Below are 17,952 nucleotides of genomic sequence, written 5' to 3'. Positions count from 1 at the left end.
CAATTGATCTGCACAGTCCTTCTGTTAAATGAACTTCAGTATAGTCTGAATAATGTAATGATGTAATAATAATAATGTCTGACTATTCATACTAGTCATAATAAGCAAAATGAAAACACGACATGCTGTTCTGTGTATATAGATAATACCTGTAAATAAATCTGAATGAATGTGGTATGTGTCTCCATGCACTTAGTATGTCTACATATAGCTATGAAATATGTGACACGTGGTTCATCTTTTTTATTCCATAAATGGTTCAGAAATAATCCCAGTAGGATATAAATTACCTTTATTCTTAACATGATTGTAAAGGTTTGAACAAAGCTCTATATGTGATTGTCATGCTACAGTGTGTCTAGCAGCTTCCATCCTGCCAGAGCTCAGAATGGCTTTAGATCTGACACTATTTTTAAGTGGTATTTGAACTATCTGGAGCAGGGCAAGTTTGCAAGAAAATCATTAAGAAACAGGTTACAGTTTATAGGAAATATTACCTTTCCTTATCTTTGAATCAGAACATTAACCTGGTAATAAGTTAAGTTTGCTTTCTTTGTCATAGTAATTTCAGTTTCTTTTCTTCGTAGGTGTTTCTGTGCTGTAATAAAGGGTGGATGGCCAGATTAATTCATGTCACAGTTGGAGCACTATGCCTTACAGCAACTCTTGCTACAGTATTTTTCACAGAGGCAAACCTAATCCATTTTGTTAGGATGCATATTTTATCAAGATATTCCAAAGAAAGATTAAAATAATGTTAAACCTGTTTGCAAATATTTATACAGTATGTATTTGCTATAGGGGATTTGTATTTACATGGATAATTATTACACAGAGTAATGTCAGGCCCAGCCCAAGAACAACTGAGAAACATTCCAACAGAGTTCAGTTCTTTTATTGCTTACACCATGTCACAGGTTCATTTAATATCCAAGGGTGGATTACCCAGACTCACCAAGATATTCCCAGTGAGACTCTGCACACACAGACTTTTCTCTCCCCTTTTTATATCAGGGTTCCTTTACTTAGAAAACCAATATTCACAGTACAAAACTCTTCTTTTTCTACCCAGGTGTCCCACTAATACAGTTTTCACCTAACCTATATTTCTATTGCTCAACTTACTATTATACTACTCTAACTATTAAACACTACTGCTATCCCTAGAACATATATTACTATTTCCAGGTATTAATGCTCCTGGCCTTTCCACAAATCTTGACTGCTACTCTCTCCCTTGCTTCTTTCTGCCTCTCCTCTACACACCCAGCATACCACCACACCCAGCTAGCCCAAACACAGGGCTTTTTATACAATCTCTCCCCCATCTGAACGCTGAGGTGTTGCAAAATTAAAGGGGCAGGCACACAATTCCAGCTGCCTACATTCTTTTCCTACCCATCTTTCCACACCCCACACAGACCAAATCTTGCCAGTCTAAATCTGTGCTACTGCAACTAGTGGATATACCCTGGGAGATTCTAGGGAGTGGCTATTCTAAACCTCCTACACTTCCCACGCTCCTTCTCTGGACTGTGTTGTCTCTTGTCTCTCTACCCTTTCTGGAATGCACCCCCTCCTTCCTGAGAACCTTACTCTCTTCTGCAATCCACCACAAGTAAAGGTATAATGTTTCTGCTGATTATCTGATCTAGTTATTGAAATAGACATAGTTGGTGACAAAATTAGGTTTTGAGTATGAAACATTTTAAAATGACAACTTTGCCAAGTGCAAGCAATTTGTAAATAGAGTTGATTTGTACATATATTTTATGCTGGAGGTTACTGCTGATAATCTGTTTGTATATGTATGTGTGTGTGTGTGTAATGATTGATTATGTGCCATCAAGTCATTTATGTATCAAGTCATTTTCGATTCCTAGTGACCACATAGATAGATTTTCTCCATGAATGTGTGCATATGCTTGTAGGTATGTATATGTATATGTGTATGTATGTGTATACACACACACACGGGGGGGCACAGATTAGTAGCTGTTGTCCACTGATTTCATATTAAACTGCAATATATTTTAGATATACTAATCAACTGCTGTCTAAAATTGACAGCTGTTAAAACGTTAACTTCCCCAGACAGATTAAGACAGGTTATCCAAAATGTTTTTCTGTCTAGGCAAAACTGTATTTTGGATTATGGATCTCATGCTTTACTGTTTGTGTAACTGAGACTTGACAGCACTGCTTTATATCTTCACATTTGCTCTATAAAATTCCTGTAGTATGTATAAATATCTTTGGCATTGCCTCCACATAATGTGATTGACCAGTATTGGGCAAATGCGTATTTGCATAAGTGGACAACATTTCACACCATGGGACTTGTCCATCAGTCCCCACATACCACCAGAACCTGCTTCAGAGGGTCCTGGTTGTTTGGAATATCTTTTAATGATATACATGGAGGAATTTAAATGTGAGTCAGTGTGGTGTAGTGGATAAAGTGCTGGACCAGGAGTGGAGGTCTTACTCCATTTTTAGGCATAGAAGCCAGTTCGGTGACTGTGCCAGTCACTCTCTCTCAGTTTAGACTGGGAAGTTGAAAAAATCTACCTACTCACACCAGACCAGTGGGGTAGAATATGATCGATAACTTTCAATGAAGAGGATTTCATTCTGTAGTGGATTGATTTGGGCTGATTATAAAAACATGGGGGAAATATACTTTTACCAGTCTGATGAAAGCTATTTTGTTAATGGGAAGGGATAACTGGATATTACTCAGGGGCTGAAATAATAATTAACTATGCTGCTAAAGTAAGTATAAAACCAAGCACATGGGATTTTTTTTTTACTTACATTAGAAAAATCGTAATTGACTGTCATAAGGGATTTTACTTCACTTGCATACAATATTTAAATATTATAAATGCAAATATTATAAATATGTTTTATACATATTTAAACATTAAAATTTGAAATAACATGGAGGTTTATTTGCTTATTGCAATTCTATTTTTTTAAAATAATATGAAAGCATGGTAAAACATAATGTTTAAAGGGAATGAGGAAAATTATCTGGAAAATTGAAACAAACAAAAGCCATAATAAAGTGGTAACAGAATAAATATGGAAAAATTGATATAGTGATGTGTATATCTGTAGCATGAGAAGCATTAGTAACATAATGTTTAATGTCATTATCTTGCAGCAGTGAATAAAGCATAATTTTTAGGTGTTTCTGTAAAACACAGCTAATGTGTTCCCTTCAATTTGAGATATTATAGTTCAGTATCAAAGTTCAGGTAAACCATGCTTTGTAAAAGTCAGCAATTATGTTTCATTACATTATTTGATATAAATATTATTGTTAATCTTTATTATGTTCAAGCTCCAAGAAACTTTGGAAGATACATTAGATATGTTTTCTTGAGTAACAAGTGAGTGGCATTTTCAGAAACAATGTGAATGGCTGATCCTTCCATGCCAGATTATCCCAGCTCAGAGCCAGAAAGGCTCTACAGTCTCTTGCACAACCCACTCAGAGCACCCTTAGTTCTTTAAGGGTAACTTTAAGGGGTGTAAGGACTTGTAGGGCCAAGAGGACCTAGTAAACTTAGTTTCCTCTCTGCTGCTCTTTGTGGTAATACAGAAGCATTGGATCATATGAGCCAAGCTATGAATTTGGTCTTTATAAATTTAATTCCAGTGCTCTGAGTTCATAACTGCTACATTAAAATGATAGGCTTTTGATGAACTGAAGGCCTCTTCATTCCTGAAAAATGTTTCCATGTACCTGTGAAAGAATGGCATGCACAGAATGTAGTCAATCAAAGGTGGGTAGAAATATCGGCCTCTGTTTCCTCCTATGGAATATATTGCTGCTGCTGCTGGCAAATTTATGACTGTCCTTTAAACAGCCTTCCCAAAGTTGGCTCCCTCCAGATGTGTTTGATTTTAACTTCCATCATTCTCAATAAGCTGTCTAGGTGATACATTTAAAGGTGCACAGAACTGAAAGTGAGTTTGTAAGGATCAGAACAAAACATTCCAGATTAGTTCGTTCTTTTTTTTTAATTTGAGAAAATCTGCGTTTGGTATTGTAATATTTTAGTAACTCAGTTCTTAAGAACATAAATCCTGTAACCCAACACACTAGTGAGTAAGCTTCTTTGGACAGGGTAGGAATTCTAAGGAAATACCCTTACGGTTATGCTGTGTGGTCTGGTCTAAGCGAGGCATTTACTGTTGTTAAAAATGAGATTCCTAACTTAGATAGGTGTGTTTATTAAACAGTTAGTGGGAAACAAGCACAGACTAACATGGATTAGTCACAAATATTCTAATGGTAGTAAGGCTATAAATGGGTTATGTGAGCTCTTGACACTGGGGAACAAGGAGAAGATGAAGGGTTACATAACAAGCAGGTATTTTTGAATCCAGTCAAGTAAGTGAAATATCAATCATTTACTGATCAGTCTGTACACACAAATATCTATCTATCTATCTATCTATCTATCTATCTATCTATCTATCTATCTATCTATCTATCTATCAAATACATATAGGTTTTATGTAAATTTTATATAAATTTTATTTTAATAATCTATTTTGATGTTGCTAATCAAACATTAAGCATAGCAGAAATAGATTTTGTGAAATTCAGAAAGGCAGTTGCTGATACTAAATTGCATCCTCTCTCACTGTTCATTTACTTAATGGCAATCAGTCCTCCTCTTTCATTTTAGTTTTCAAATGAAAAGCAATGGAATATCAAGGGAATGCAGCAATAATGAACCAAATTGATTCATTAATGAAATACTATTTTAATAGCTATACTGTATTAAGAAGCTTGCTTTAAAACCTGTAACAATGAAGGAAATTGGTTCAAATGACGTCTGTTTTTTATATGTAGGTCTCTTTCTACATGGCTAATTCATGAAGATGTTTACATTTATTAACTTTTGCTTTGGCGAATACAGCTCTTGAGGGGATCTGCAAATAGAAATCATTTGGCAATGCTTGCATGGCTGAATGAATGTTAAGGAACAAATCTCTAGTGCTTCCCCACCTTAAAAAATTCACACGACCATGCACTTTTCAAAAGTTGATTTGGTTCTGAAACAAAGCAAATGGTTGTTGGGCTACTTGGATACACACTGGTACTAAAGCGGTTTCTTCCACCAGGAGGATGTTTTTCCTGGTTCTTGTGACCAGTTCTGCCCACTCAAGGCTGATGCAATAAAATCTTTGTACCTGAAGCCCATAGTTGCCAGCTGCTTTGCTAATGGCAGCAAAGAACCTGGTGGACTTGCTCCTACTTGCTTGTGGATTTTGGTAAATTAAGGAGTCACTGCCATGGTTAAGTAAAATCTGGTCCACTTGTGTGTATATCTCCCTTCCTGTTTGCTTTGACTACCAAGGCCATGATAGCTCATAAGACTAGATAGACTCTACAAAGCACAATGGCCTATGAGTTCAATACCCAATATAGCGGTTTGAACAACATTACTAACTGTGCACTTGATGAGTCCCAATAAGGACAAAACAAATTGCATGTTACCTCCTGGTGGACAAGAAATTTGTAAAAACCAATGACTGGGACAGCTTATAAATGCGATAAGACAGAATTCAGCATGTAATTCACATCTGGAGGGCAGACTCCAGGTTAATACTGATCTTGATTGTAGTTACGATTATTTCCAGTCATGCTTCTATTAACTGTAAGTTTAATAACATGGATTGCAGAGGGTACCATAACTCATTTTCTGTAAATATTCTTATAAAAATTCTGGCAGATTTCATGAAAAAAAAAAAGCCTATTGGAATTTTAATCCACTTTGCACTCATAGCTCATGTGCATTCCGTTTGATGCCCAATGTGTCTTTATTAAAAATGTAATTATTCTTTTGACTGTGCTGGTTTTATTCCTCTGGTGTTCTGCATCTAGCAAAACCTTCTTGAGGAGTGGAGCCTATTTGTTTGGACAACCTTTGTGAGGCTGAGTAAGGCCAGAGACAGAAGAGGTGGTCAAGAGCTAATTTCTAATTAGGAGAATGAGAAGCCTTTATACAGAAACAAAAACAAGCTAGAAACATCAGTATGAGGAAAAAATGGAATAATTATTTACCCAGGTGAAAACAGTCAGCTTAATTTGTGGGAAATAAGGGTCTCCTTCACTGCCACTACATTGTAGCTGAAGAAAATAGTGAAAACTTCCATTTCAGACACACTTGTCCATTGCTAACAGACAGCTTTACTTCTAGTTAGAGTACCACTGAACTGAGATGTTAGCAGATCCATATACAACTCTGCACTTATCTTGAGTTCCCCAAAGATAGAGCACAAGGTGGTCCTAGCCTTCTTATCTTCCTCAAACCTACCCTGGACAGTTGATGCTTTGCTCTGGAAAGAAATATCCCTTGTGAGCTGACTGATTTTACTTTCCAGGGATTTTCTTTTCTTTTTTTTTCTTTTCTGTTCTTGTCAATTGCACAGTTGATTGATAATAGTCATGTCAGAACTTCAGGGCCCATTTTTCTGGTAAGGCATGTTCATGCAGCTACAAAGGCCTGTATGTAGCAATACCCAATCTGCTGTGGACTGTAACAACAAGAAATTTGAAAATTTGCCTTAGCCTTTCTCACAGATGTCTCAGACATTGTCAGATGTCTTGAAACTACATTTTTTAGACTCCCCTACCTCCTGGCTAGGAATTCTGGAGGTTTTAGTATTGGGACATCTGGAGAATACCTGGGGAGTTCACTACTTACATTACAGCTCTAATTGGTCCAGACTGGCAAGTAGAGTGGAAAGGGTGAGTTCATTCAGAGCAAGGATAAGTGTGTGCAGCCAGATTCCTCATCTGGCACTTAATGAAGTTAGGGCTTTTGATTACATTGGAAGTCAGGTTCATTGTCTCTTTGATAGGTGCTGGGTTGGGCTTTAGGTTCCTGACCTTCAAGGTCAAAGGAGGCTGCCTCATGATGTGAGCATAGCACTGTTTAGCCTCATCTGGGGCAGCTGCTTTGGTCTTTGGATAGGTCTGTATGTCAGTGTCCTGTATGTCGACCTTCACAGTTCTTTCAACCACATATGTGAAGAGTTTCACATTAAGAAACAACTGTTTTGAGTTGACATTGGCTAATTCACAGGGTCCATATGGAATTTCATTCCATAGTCAGAAAAGGAAGGCTGTATTGATGTGAAATGTCCTAACAACTGGATGTGATGCTGTTGTGTAATTGCTTTCTTGCATTAGCTTATTACTTATTGCCTACCCTGTTGGTAATGTGACTGGAGCTACATGTTTTATACTTCTTTTCTAGAAAATCAGTGAAAGGGAGAGAAGTTATCACAAAGTAGAAGTCATGGTTCATTCTTTATTCAGTTGTGCTTTGGTGGTAGTTGGTGTTTAGGTTCATGCTTTCAAATGTTTAAGGCCATTTAAAATAAATGCATAAAAACGAACTCTTCACTGTCATCAATAACACATAGACTACCTTTCTTACTCATACTTCTTCCTGAGAACTAATCCTAAAAATACACTATGAGAAAAAACAAAAAAGAAATGAGTCAAAAAGGAGGGCAGCCGTGGTTATACAAGGCTTCATTTACTGAGCATCCTAATAAGTCAGTAGGTCTTTACTAGGAGATGATTTACTTGATTCAATTCAACCAAGTGCTTTCTGTTGCAGAGGCCACATGGTTCTCTATGTCAGGGCAAAGAGGTGGGGTTTGCCTCAGTGAAGCACGTGAATAAATGTTACCTCTGTTGTTTCTTGCCACCTCCTCTGTCACTTGCAAAAGCTAGAAGAAGCTTCTGCCCAGAGGCTGCCTGGATGCAGACGTCTCTTCCGGATCTTGCAAGCACAAGAGGATTCTGTGAAGTGCTGGGAGAGAGAATTGAAGCAGAACAAAACCAAAAGGGCAGCCCATATTGGAAGTGAGTGAGATATTAATGGAAGATTTGCATAGTCCTAAATAGCAAATTTTTATTTTTAGACCTAGTATTTTTAGCCCTGACCTTGGTGAAACTATTGTTAGAATGTAGCACCTTAAAGACCATTTTTTAGTTCAACACTCTTCAAAGCGCCAGCAAGGCCACCTCTGTTTTTCCTGTTTGTCTTCACATTTCTCCTGCTGGGTATGCAGGAAGGTGGTCATGACACGAGGAGACAGAGTCTTCTTCCAATGCTGCGCACAGCGGCTCTGGACCACTGTGGCTTTTAAAACTTTTTTTTTAAAAGGAACCAGGTTGCAGGGCATGTCACTATGCAAAATGTCTGCCTCCAAGGGTGGCCTTGGTTTCCTGGATCATCTGACATTAGGTATCAGATAACTACCATGTCCTGGTTCATACTAGAGTAGACTCTACACGCACTAACATGCTTATAGATTGTGGTGGCCATTGCTTTTGTCTAATCTAGTGGTAGAACTTTGGAAGTTTGAAGTAAAGCAGGAAGAGTTTAACACAAGCAGTAGTAAAATAATTGTTCTCCTTTCACTTCAGTTATATAAGTAGTTCCTTTCAGATACTCAAGACTTCTTGAGTCAAGAATTAATTCATTTAAAATGTATGTTTTATTTGGTGAGGTGGTAACAAAATACAAAGCGGATTTTTCAATCCTGAAGTCTGCCCATCCTTACGATAAACTACCGGTAAAGTTTGAAACTTAGCATTGTACTAACATTTCCAGTACCTCACAGGGTTGTTGTTGGGAAAAATTGGAGGAGGGAATACTCTGTATGCTGCCTTGAACTTCTGGAGGAAAGGCAGTGTTATATATCTAACAAATGTTTTAGTTTATACCTACAGTAGAACAAGTACTGTAGTGGCAAGATTTGATTTTTTGATAATTTTTAATGATGAGTTCACACATTCCTTTTCATCTTTGCAGCGCTAGTTGATGCATGCAAGTTGGTTTCTTACAATCTCAGTGTGATCCTTCCGTGTACAGACCCCATGGGCAAGGTTTGGAGTGAACCAGTCTGAACATATTCCATCTTATGATGGTCTTTCCATTTCTGTTTTCAGAATTAGTCCTAACCCTATTAGTTTTTATGAGCTGGCATTACCTTTAGGTGCTGCCTTTCAAGATGAGTGAGCCAGCTTGTTTGGAAAAGAGATGAAACTCGAGTAAGGCATGTCAGCTCTCTGCAAATATTTATGTAATTCTAGCCTATATGTTTGTTTTTTAATTTGACAAGGCAACGTTTATGTAATGACTGGAACATAAAACAAGGAAATGATGTACTGTGAAGTCAAAGGGTGCTAAGCAAATACAGCGTTCTGATAACAAATTGGTTCAGTATGATGTTTAAGAATATGTGCCCAATCATTTTAATCAATTTCATAAATTGCTTCTGTGAATTTAAGTTTTCCTGCGCCTGTGAACTAGGTGTGAAGAAAATGCAGCCACTGAATATAATGTTGCTTTGTCATGAAAGCACTTGCTGCTGTCAATGAATTCTGCATGGAACAGGAAAGGAAGGGGAAAAAAGAAGAAAGCTATAACACCCCATCTGTTTTAGCTATATTGTCAGGTAATACAGAATACCAGACTGGAAAAACTACTCCCTGACTTAATTGCCAGTCATCATAATTTGTAAACTATTGTCCATTGATCAGATATCTTAGTTTTTCTGGGCAAGGGAGGGAGGCAGCACAATCTATGAGTTGTAAGTATGTTTGCACAGATGTGTTTGCAATATGTGCAAATTGGCCACTAATCATACATATAATTTGCAGTGTACGCTTATTGTCAATTACATGCTACTATCAAATACAAATATCTAACTGCCGAGGTTCAAATATTGAAATACAATATATGAAAGCTATCAAGGGTTTATCTGATGAAAATTTGCAGGAAAAAAGGGGCAGAAAATATTTGTTTTACATTAATTATTCTGTTTATTCTTTACCTGTCTTGTATGTTTTTCAGGCATTTAAAATATATTCCCTAATCCCTGGCCAGCACAGCCAATTCCAGGGCTGGCTGTGGATTATGGAATAATAATCCGTACATCTAGAGGCCACCAAGTGGGAAAGGTGGGTGCAGAAGAACTGTAGTAAAATAATATGTGTGCCTTGAAGGGATTGGCCTCTTTTATTGTTCAGGAGGGAGTGATCTTGCCTTGAACCTGCTGTATTTGGTAGCTCTGCCTCTTCTCCACAACTGCTTCCTCTCTCCTAAGAGCAATGGCTCTTTGCCATCTTCAGTTCTCCTTTTGGCAGTGGTATAAATATATATTGATTAAAGTCACATTTTTCTCTTTAAAGTCAATAACCTTTGAATAACATTAGCTGGAAACTGTAACAAACATGTCCAGTGATGATGGAGTGTTTGCTGAGGTGAAAGAAGCACTTTATGTAGAAACTTCCATGAGTAAATGTGGATCAGTCTTAGATTCAGGACTGTTCCGGGTTTCTCCAGGTAGCCAAGATGGAGAGGTTGGGATGTGGCTTGGGTCTGTTGGGGATTGTCTGGCAGCAGCATGCCAGCAATGCAGTTGTTAGATCATGTGCCTGGATTTGCTAATGCGGTCATTTTCATTTCCCATTCATTCATTCATTCATTCATTCATTCATTCATTCATTCATTCATCAAATTTACATAGCTGCCCATCTCACAAGAAGTAACTCTGGGCAGCAAACGACAAAGCTAAAAAACAGTTAATAAATACTATACAATGGAAGAATATACGGCTTTGTGAGGATTTTGAAATGGCTTCCATGTCCTTCAGTTTAGCTGGAGGACATAGCTCTTCTTCAGTCCTATTGCTAGGCAAGTCGACCATCTGGGGGCACAGTTGTGGCCTTGCAGAAGGTGCTGAGTGGAACATAGCTACATTTTCCCCATGGTGTTTTTCCTGTGATATAGGAGTTATGGACAGTACACTGTGGGACATTTTAACGCGTTGACAATGTCAGGAGATCTAACTGCTCAGTCCTCCCATTCCTGTCAGCAGTGTGCCAACATTTAAAGATGGTCCTCTTACTACTCTAGCATGGTGTTTTTCAACCTTGGCAACTTCAAGATGTGTGGACTTCAACTCCCAGAATTCCCTAGCCAACATTGGGAATTCTGGGAGTTGAAATCCACACATCTTAAAGTTGCCAAGTTGAGAAACACTGGTCTAGCATTTACCTGAATGTGCATATACTAGCATGGAAGCTATGTATATGAACGTATTATATGGTGTTTCTGGGAAACTGCTGTTTTTTGTTTTAATTGAATCTATTGTTACCAAAGTCATGGTATTATAATTTCCATTAACTTAATTTCAGTACCTTTTATATAAGAGAGATTTGTTTTCTAGTGCATTGTGTTCATTTTGTGAAGATGTCCTTTGAACATGGGGGTGGGGCAGAATATGCACGCCTCTCTATAATCCAGAATCTAGCTTGTTATCAGGTTTCTTTTCCTCCCCTTCCAACCTCATGCTTGTGTAACAAATATTAAGAATGTGTGAAACTGTAAAAAAAAAAAAAAGATCCTGGTTTATATCAGCAAGTTCCTTTCACTCAGATGTTTTGTCTGAGAATACTTCTGTCATATCCAGCTTGAATTTGCTTTTGATGAAATTGCGATATTGTCCCCAAAGTCAGGAAGCAGAACTCATTCCACCATCCAGAGAGCCAGTGTTGGGCTTGGACATAGACGAGGAGATACTTGTTCAGCCACTGCTCAGCCATACAGCTTGCTTGCTGCCTTTTGAACAGTCACAGGCTTTGAATCTAACCCACACTACAAAGTAATTTGAATAGAAGAGTTGAGGAGTATAATGGATAAATGATAGAATAAAAAGTATGTATGTGTCTGTGTGAATATTCCTTGATTTACCACTGTATGTTTCTGTGCCTAAGCATGTATATTCATCTTGGCTCCTACTTAGACAAGTAGGATTAATGTTCTGAGTACTTCCTAGAGATTCTTGACAAAGGATAGCATTTTGTCTTACAAATGTTTTATTTTTTGTTTGTTTCATTGTTTTTGCCATCCTGTTGGATCATATTTGCCCAGTGGAAAGTTAATCATGTGAAACACAAAAGGAGCATTCTGTTTCTTCTTACCCATTCATTTTTTTAGCCAAAGTTCATTTATTTCGTTAGTTTACTTCATAAAGTAACTGCATAAGTTACCACAATAGAGCTGCAATAAATTATATTTGCTGAAAATAACTATGCAATTAATTTTCAGATGATTTGGCTGCAATGTTTTCCTATATGTAATAGAATTATTCAAACACCCACGAACATTTCACATGCCGTACTGGAGTGAATTAGATCAATCAAAAATTAATTGCTTCCAAAACATCAGCACAGTCTTCTGGGATTCGTTGAATTTCAATAAGTCACAATAAAGTCATAATAATTGATGTAGCATGGAATGCTACAATTGCCAGTTGCTCATAATGTAAGTTTTATTAACTAAGCAGACTGGGTAGAAAAATGAAAGAAAAAGGGAAAGAAAAAGAAGTTAAATATCAGGTAGTAGCTTCTGATGTTCATTGGATATAATACATCATGTTTACTCTTTGCTTGTGTTTAAGATTCCTGTCCATGGAGACTGAAAATATCTATACACTCAGAAGCCTCTGAGTGTGAGCACAGCATTTCCTGATTTTATGCTCCCTGTACCTATCTGTGGAGCTCTCTCATTGTCTGCAGTGCTTCCAGTGTTGTTTATCCACAGCCACTGCTTTGCATAAAGCCAGTGGAACCCCTTTCTAGAAGTTTCCTGGTTTTTCTCTGCTGCTGCTTACCTGCTGAAGGATGGATGGCAGTGGCACTAAAGGAGCTCTTCACCTATGATGGCAGCAGCTGTCAGAATGAAAAGATGCCTCAGTAAAACTCATTTGCAAGCTTATGTGTTCATTTTTAAACATCCCATTTGAGTCTATTACACCCATGGAATCATAGCTATAGGAGATCTATTACTGCAATAGTTGGACATCTAATTTCTGTAATTGATAAATTTATTGTTATTTGCTCTTGAAGATGCAATTATGTGAAAGCTGTTCCATATCAGACAAATCAAGAAATAATGCTGTAGATCTCGTCCAGGATTGAGCATGAAAAGGCCAATGCTGGCTGATCAATACCTTGAAATTTGGGGGTCACTAAGATGCCAGACTGAACTATTGCCCACATCAGGGGAAATATTTATTTCAAACGATACTTTTAGTTTACCTAGAAAGAACTGAAGGAAGATACTCTGCATTTGACATCTGCCCACATGCTCCAAGGAGCTAAGTTGACTGGCCATTATAGCCTTCTGATATGTAAGTGCTCTGATGTTTGATATTGTGATACTAATTTGATTATGCAAGCAGCTGATATTCATTTGATTATTCACTTTATCACAGTAGAGAAATTATACAAGGTTTTCTAAGTGTATGTATGTGAGTCTTCCATTATTTGAAACAGTGTCTGCTTACAATTTGCTTAAAGCTGTTTTTTGAAAGGAAAGAAGAGAGCCATTTTAGTCTTTGAGCTATCCAGTGTTAAGAAAACCATCAAATGTTTGTAAGCCTATGACTTGATAAATATGTGTTAACATTGAAAGTAGATGAACTACTTGGCTTTTGATTTTATGTCCAAAGCTGGAATCCCCTTGCTTTTGTTCTATGCTAATTAGACTTCTATTGATATTTGTTGGGATGTCTGGGTGGTAATGATTTTCAGCTGAAGTACTGAAGATCTAAGAGGGGCAGCCAGATATGTGGGGATGGTGAAAGGACGTGTCATCGGTGTATGTTTCCCCACCCAATCTCCCAACCCAGCATGACTCATATGCTCATATAAGGTTTGATGGTTTTGATTTGAATGACCACTTTTTAAAAGTTCTTTCTGGTTAGTTTTCCCAAGCTAGCCTTTGAGTCAGTTCAATTTTTGTGTTTTTCGTCAAATATAATGATGACTTTATTTTAGTTTTGTTGCATTATGAGGTTGAAACTTGCCACTTTCCTCCCAAAGCTCAGCCTGTCTTTAATCTGAACTAATATTCTTTTCTCAATTTATACATCAGATCTTGGGTCTACCTTCAGCAGCTTTCATGTGAATCCATATGAAGCTATTTCCTTTACTTGCGGTGGTGTAATGATATGTGGAAATGACCTTGGGAGACAGGTGGAAGAGCCACAGACTAGACAATGGTCAGACAAAGGGCAGCTAAGTCTGCAGAAGGAATGTGGGTGTGGCAAATTTCTCCAAAGGAACACTCCCTAGTTTCTTGGACTGAAAAGGTGAGCGGGAGAGTTGTACTTTCATTTTTTAAATAATATTTTTATTAAAGTTTTATATAGATAAAAGCTAATTGTCAGGCCCAGCCCAAGAACAACGATGAAACAGTTCAGTCGAGTACAGTTCCTTTATTTTCTTACACCTTATAGACTGAATCTTGCCAAACTAAATCTACACTACAGCAACTAGTGGATATACCCTGGGAGATTCTAGGGAGTGGCTATTCTAAATCTCTTATACTTCCCATGCTCCTGCTCTGGACTGTGTTGTCTCTTGTGTCTCTGCCCTTCCTGGAATGCACCCCCTCCTTCCTGATAGCCTTGCTCTCCCACACTAATACAGAACTAAAAAAGATAGAGAAAGAGAGAGAGATAAAAGAAAAAGACAAAGACATATTAAAGGTGACTTCCCCCTCCCTCCAAACAAGTGTAAACATTTGCAGTAACTTGACACCTTCTCTAGTGTTACCAAAAAAAAAAACCCTTATTCTTCTCATTTGTCATCCCTTAATAATAGCCAAATTATAAAAAAAATTCATCAATCAATCTTACATAGCAAAAGTATTAAGAGTACCAGTAATAATAACCCATATATTTTAATCTTAGACAAATAAATCCATTATGCATTTTAACTTATAACTTTCTCTAATAAGTAAAACATAAAAGATTTATCCCCATAGGCATAAAAAATACCAATAATAGTAACATATATCTTAAACTAAATCAAATAGATCCCTTTTACATTCTAACCTATAACTTTCTCTAACAAATAGAACATAGAAATAGAACAAATAGAAAATAGAAAGTTTATGCCCATATGAAAAAAATCTTTAAATCCTCATCGTACAGTCCTGGTCATAAGAAAAGATTCCAAGAGTAACAACCCAAAATCACAACTTGTACAATTTAACCCTGATCAAATAAGTCCACTTTGAATTCCTTTTTCTTCTTTTTAAGAAGCTTGAACTTCAGTTGCTTGTTCAAATAAAGTCCCACATGATGATCTCTTATTTTCTCCCTGTTTTCATACTTCCCTTTTGTAGATCCAAAATAAGATAACTCACACTCTTCTGATTTATAAGCTGAATATCCCTTTCATTGTTAAAACATCATCTAAAACATCATCTAGCATAATGTGTAGATCCAATGCAGCTTCTTTCTCCATGTCACTCTTATAGTCGAGCATTTTTAAGTCCGTTTTCAAATCCACAGCATCTTTTTCCATGTCTTCCATATGCCTTTTATAGTTTGGCAGTTTTTTAAAGTCCATTTTAAGACCCCTATTCAAATCATTCTCAGCCTCTGTTTTATCCAATATAATCTTTTCTTCTTCTATAACCTCTGTTAGCTCCACTTTGGAAGTATCAAAAATTTTTAAAAATATGTCCTAAACACATTGTTCCCAAGCAACTTAAATTCTTCTATAGTAAAATAATATTCTTCCATTGTGTTAGTAAGTATCTTTAATTGTTCTCTGGTTCCCTCTAGTTAACCTTCAAAGCCCTGTCTTATCTTTTGTTTCTTTTCAGAGTCAAAACTTCCCACAGCAAGGTTTCTTATAGTTAATTCCAAAATCATCAGCTGTATTTTCATAAAATTTAAAACAGTCTATAAAAACTATTCTTTCAAATCCATCTGGCCCCTTAATTGTCCACAGGCAACATTCTATACTCCCTTTTGCTGCTTCAAAAATTAATCCTTTTTAATCTTTAAACTTACTTAAATCTTCTTTCTTCAAGGATAGAAGGAAATTTTCCCAGTGTGCAGCAACTTGCCCTTTAGAAGGTTTTTAATTTCCAAATAAATTGATAATAGGTAGTTTCCTTTGTCAATTAAAAGAGGAAGTATATGCGAATCTAGTGTCCTTCTGAAGGCTCCAAACTGTGGCTTGAGCTCAATGTTTCCTGCAATCCCCAGAGCGCTCAACCCACTGGAGATTGCTAATTTGTAAGGAGTACTTGTGGTGATCCAGGCATCTTTGTCCAGAGATGGTTCTGAAGAGCCATCTTTCACTGGCTCCTCTTATGTGCCAGGACCTTCAGCTCTGCAAAAAACAGAGCTGTCTTCAATCTGTCATTACTCCCCCGGAAGTCGAGAGATGTACTTTCAGACTTGTAAGATTCTGTTAATGTAACCTTACAATAAAGTTAGAGCTAATACTTCTGAGTGTGCTTCTTGTCTGGACTACCTCATAAGAAAGTACATCATAAAAGATGTACTTTCAGACCTGCAAGATTCTGTTAATATAACCTTACAATAGAGCTAGTACTTCTGGGCGTGCTTCTTGTCTGGACTACCTCATAAGGCTGACAGGTAGATAGCTAGAAATATTCAGGTACATTCCTTCCACCATCTTAGACCCTAAACTACTGTACTCTTGGCAATAGAGCCAGTTTGGTGCAGTGGTTAAGGCATCAGGCTACAAACTGGGAGAATGTGAGTTCTAGCCCTGCCTTAGGCATGAAGCCAGCTGACTTTGGGCCAGCCATTCTCTCTCAGCCCTAGGAAGCAGGCAAGGGCAAACCACTTCCAAAGATCTTGCCAAGAAAACTACAGACTAGTCCAGGCAGTTGCCAGGAGTCAACACTGACTCAAAGGAATAAAAAACAAAACTAAATATGTTGGTAATATATTTAGATTTAACTAGTTTCTGGAATACTAGGGGAATGCCATTTAGGGCATAGTAACATACATATTGAGTAGCATCGGTGGTTGATTTTGAAAAGCTGAGTAGGGTTGGACCTCATTTTCAAATTCAAGTTCAAATTCAAATTGTTGGACCTTGTTAATATCAATAGGAGATCAGCAGGAAATCCCAGGACTGTAGGCTAGACTGGGAGATCAAAATTACCCTAGAAGATGGCAGAGGTAAACCATTTCCATATTCACAAGAAAATTGTATGGGCGTGCCTGTGAAATTCCTTGAGCTTGACTCAAGAAACTTTAATGTCTGTGTTGCTTGATTATTTAGTTAGTTACAGGCAGTCCTTGTTTAATGACTGCCTCATTTAGCGACCATTCACAATTATGACAGTGATGAAGAAAGTAACTTTATGATCAGTCCTTGCATTTATCACCTTTGCAGGTCTGTAAAGCAAAGGAAAGCTGAAGTAAGATCATAAGCACCTTTGTGGTTTCACATAGCGACCACTTCACTTAACTATTAACTTGCTGTTCTCAATTGTGGTCACTAAATGAGGACTATCTGTATTTTGTAGATAGTTGCTTTTTTATTTTTTTAGTTGTCTCTTGGATTAATTGTACCGTACTTAAGGCTTATTCTGTAGTTCACTGGTTTTCAGGTATTTGTTAACTGCATCTACATACATTTCATATTTATTTCCTTATTCTGGTCCTTTCTGCTTTCTACCATTAGTTCACTTGGCTGAGCTCAGTAAAGCTAAAATTCTACCCTTTTCCCATATGCCTTGTTGATATAATTGGAAGCAGTGGGAAAATGATAAATTCTACAATCCTTGCCACAGAACCAAAATGGTTTGGAAACTAATTCTTCTACTATATTACATTTCCTCAGAGGTCCATGGATGGGTTAAGAGTTCTTTGTCATGCAGCTAGTATTTCTATCCCTCCTCTCCTCTCCTCTCCTCTCCTCTCCTCTCCTCTCCTCTCCTCTCCTCTCCTCTCCTCTCCTCTCCTCTCCTCTCCTCTCCTCTCCTCTCCTCTCCTCTCCTCTCCTCTCCTCTCACCCTAACTTAATCATGCTGGTGAATGGATAGACATTTTTGT

The 17,952-nt window shown here is 37.4% G+C and overlaps 1 protein-coding gene across 1 annotated transcript in view; it reads left to right on the top strand.

Moving 5' to 3' along the window:
* Positions 1–12,507, top strand: part of RFT1 (RFT1 glycolipid translocator homolog) — a 45,135-nt gene extending 32,628 nt beyond the window's left edge. The window contains exon 13 of the mRNA XM_007432757.4: positions 588–12,507. Coding sequence (XP_007432819.1) covers positions 588–755 — 168 coding nt within the window. The 3' untranslated portion in view covers positions 756–12,507. The remainder of the gene's footprint in view (positions 1–587) is intronic.
* Positions 12,508–17,952: the final 5,445 nt, after the last annotated feature.

This window comes from Python bivittatus, unplaced genomic scaffold, assembly GCF_059951505.1.
Source record: "Python bivittatus isolate LINGU-HERP-01145 unplaced genomic scaffold, Pbiv_v1 ctg000080_np1212, whole genome shotgun sequence".
Classification (NCBI taxonomy): domain Eukaryota; kingdom Metazoa; phylum Chordata; class Lepidosauria; order Squamata; family Pythonidae; genus Python; species Python bivittatus.
Note: the sequence above shows the minus strand (reverse complement) of the source record. Positions and strands in the feature narration are given on the sequence as shown.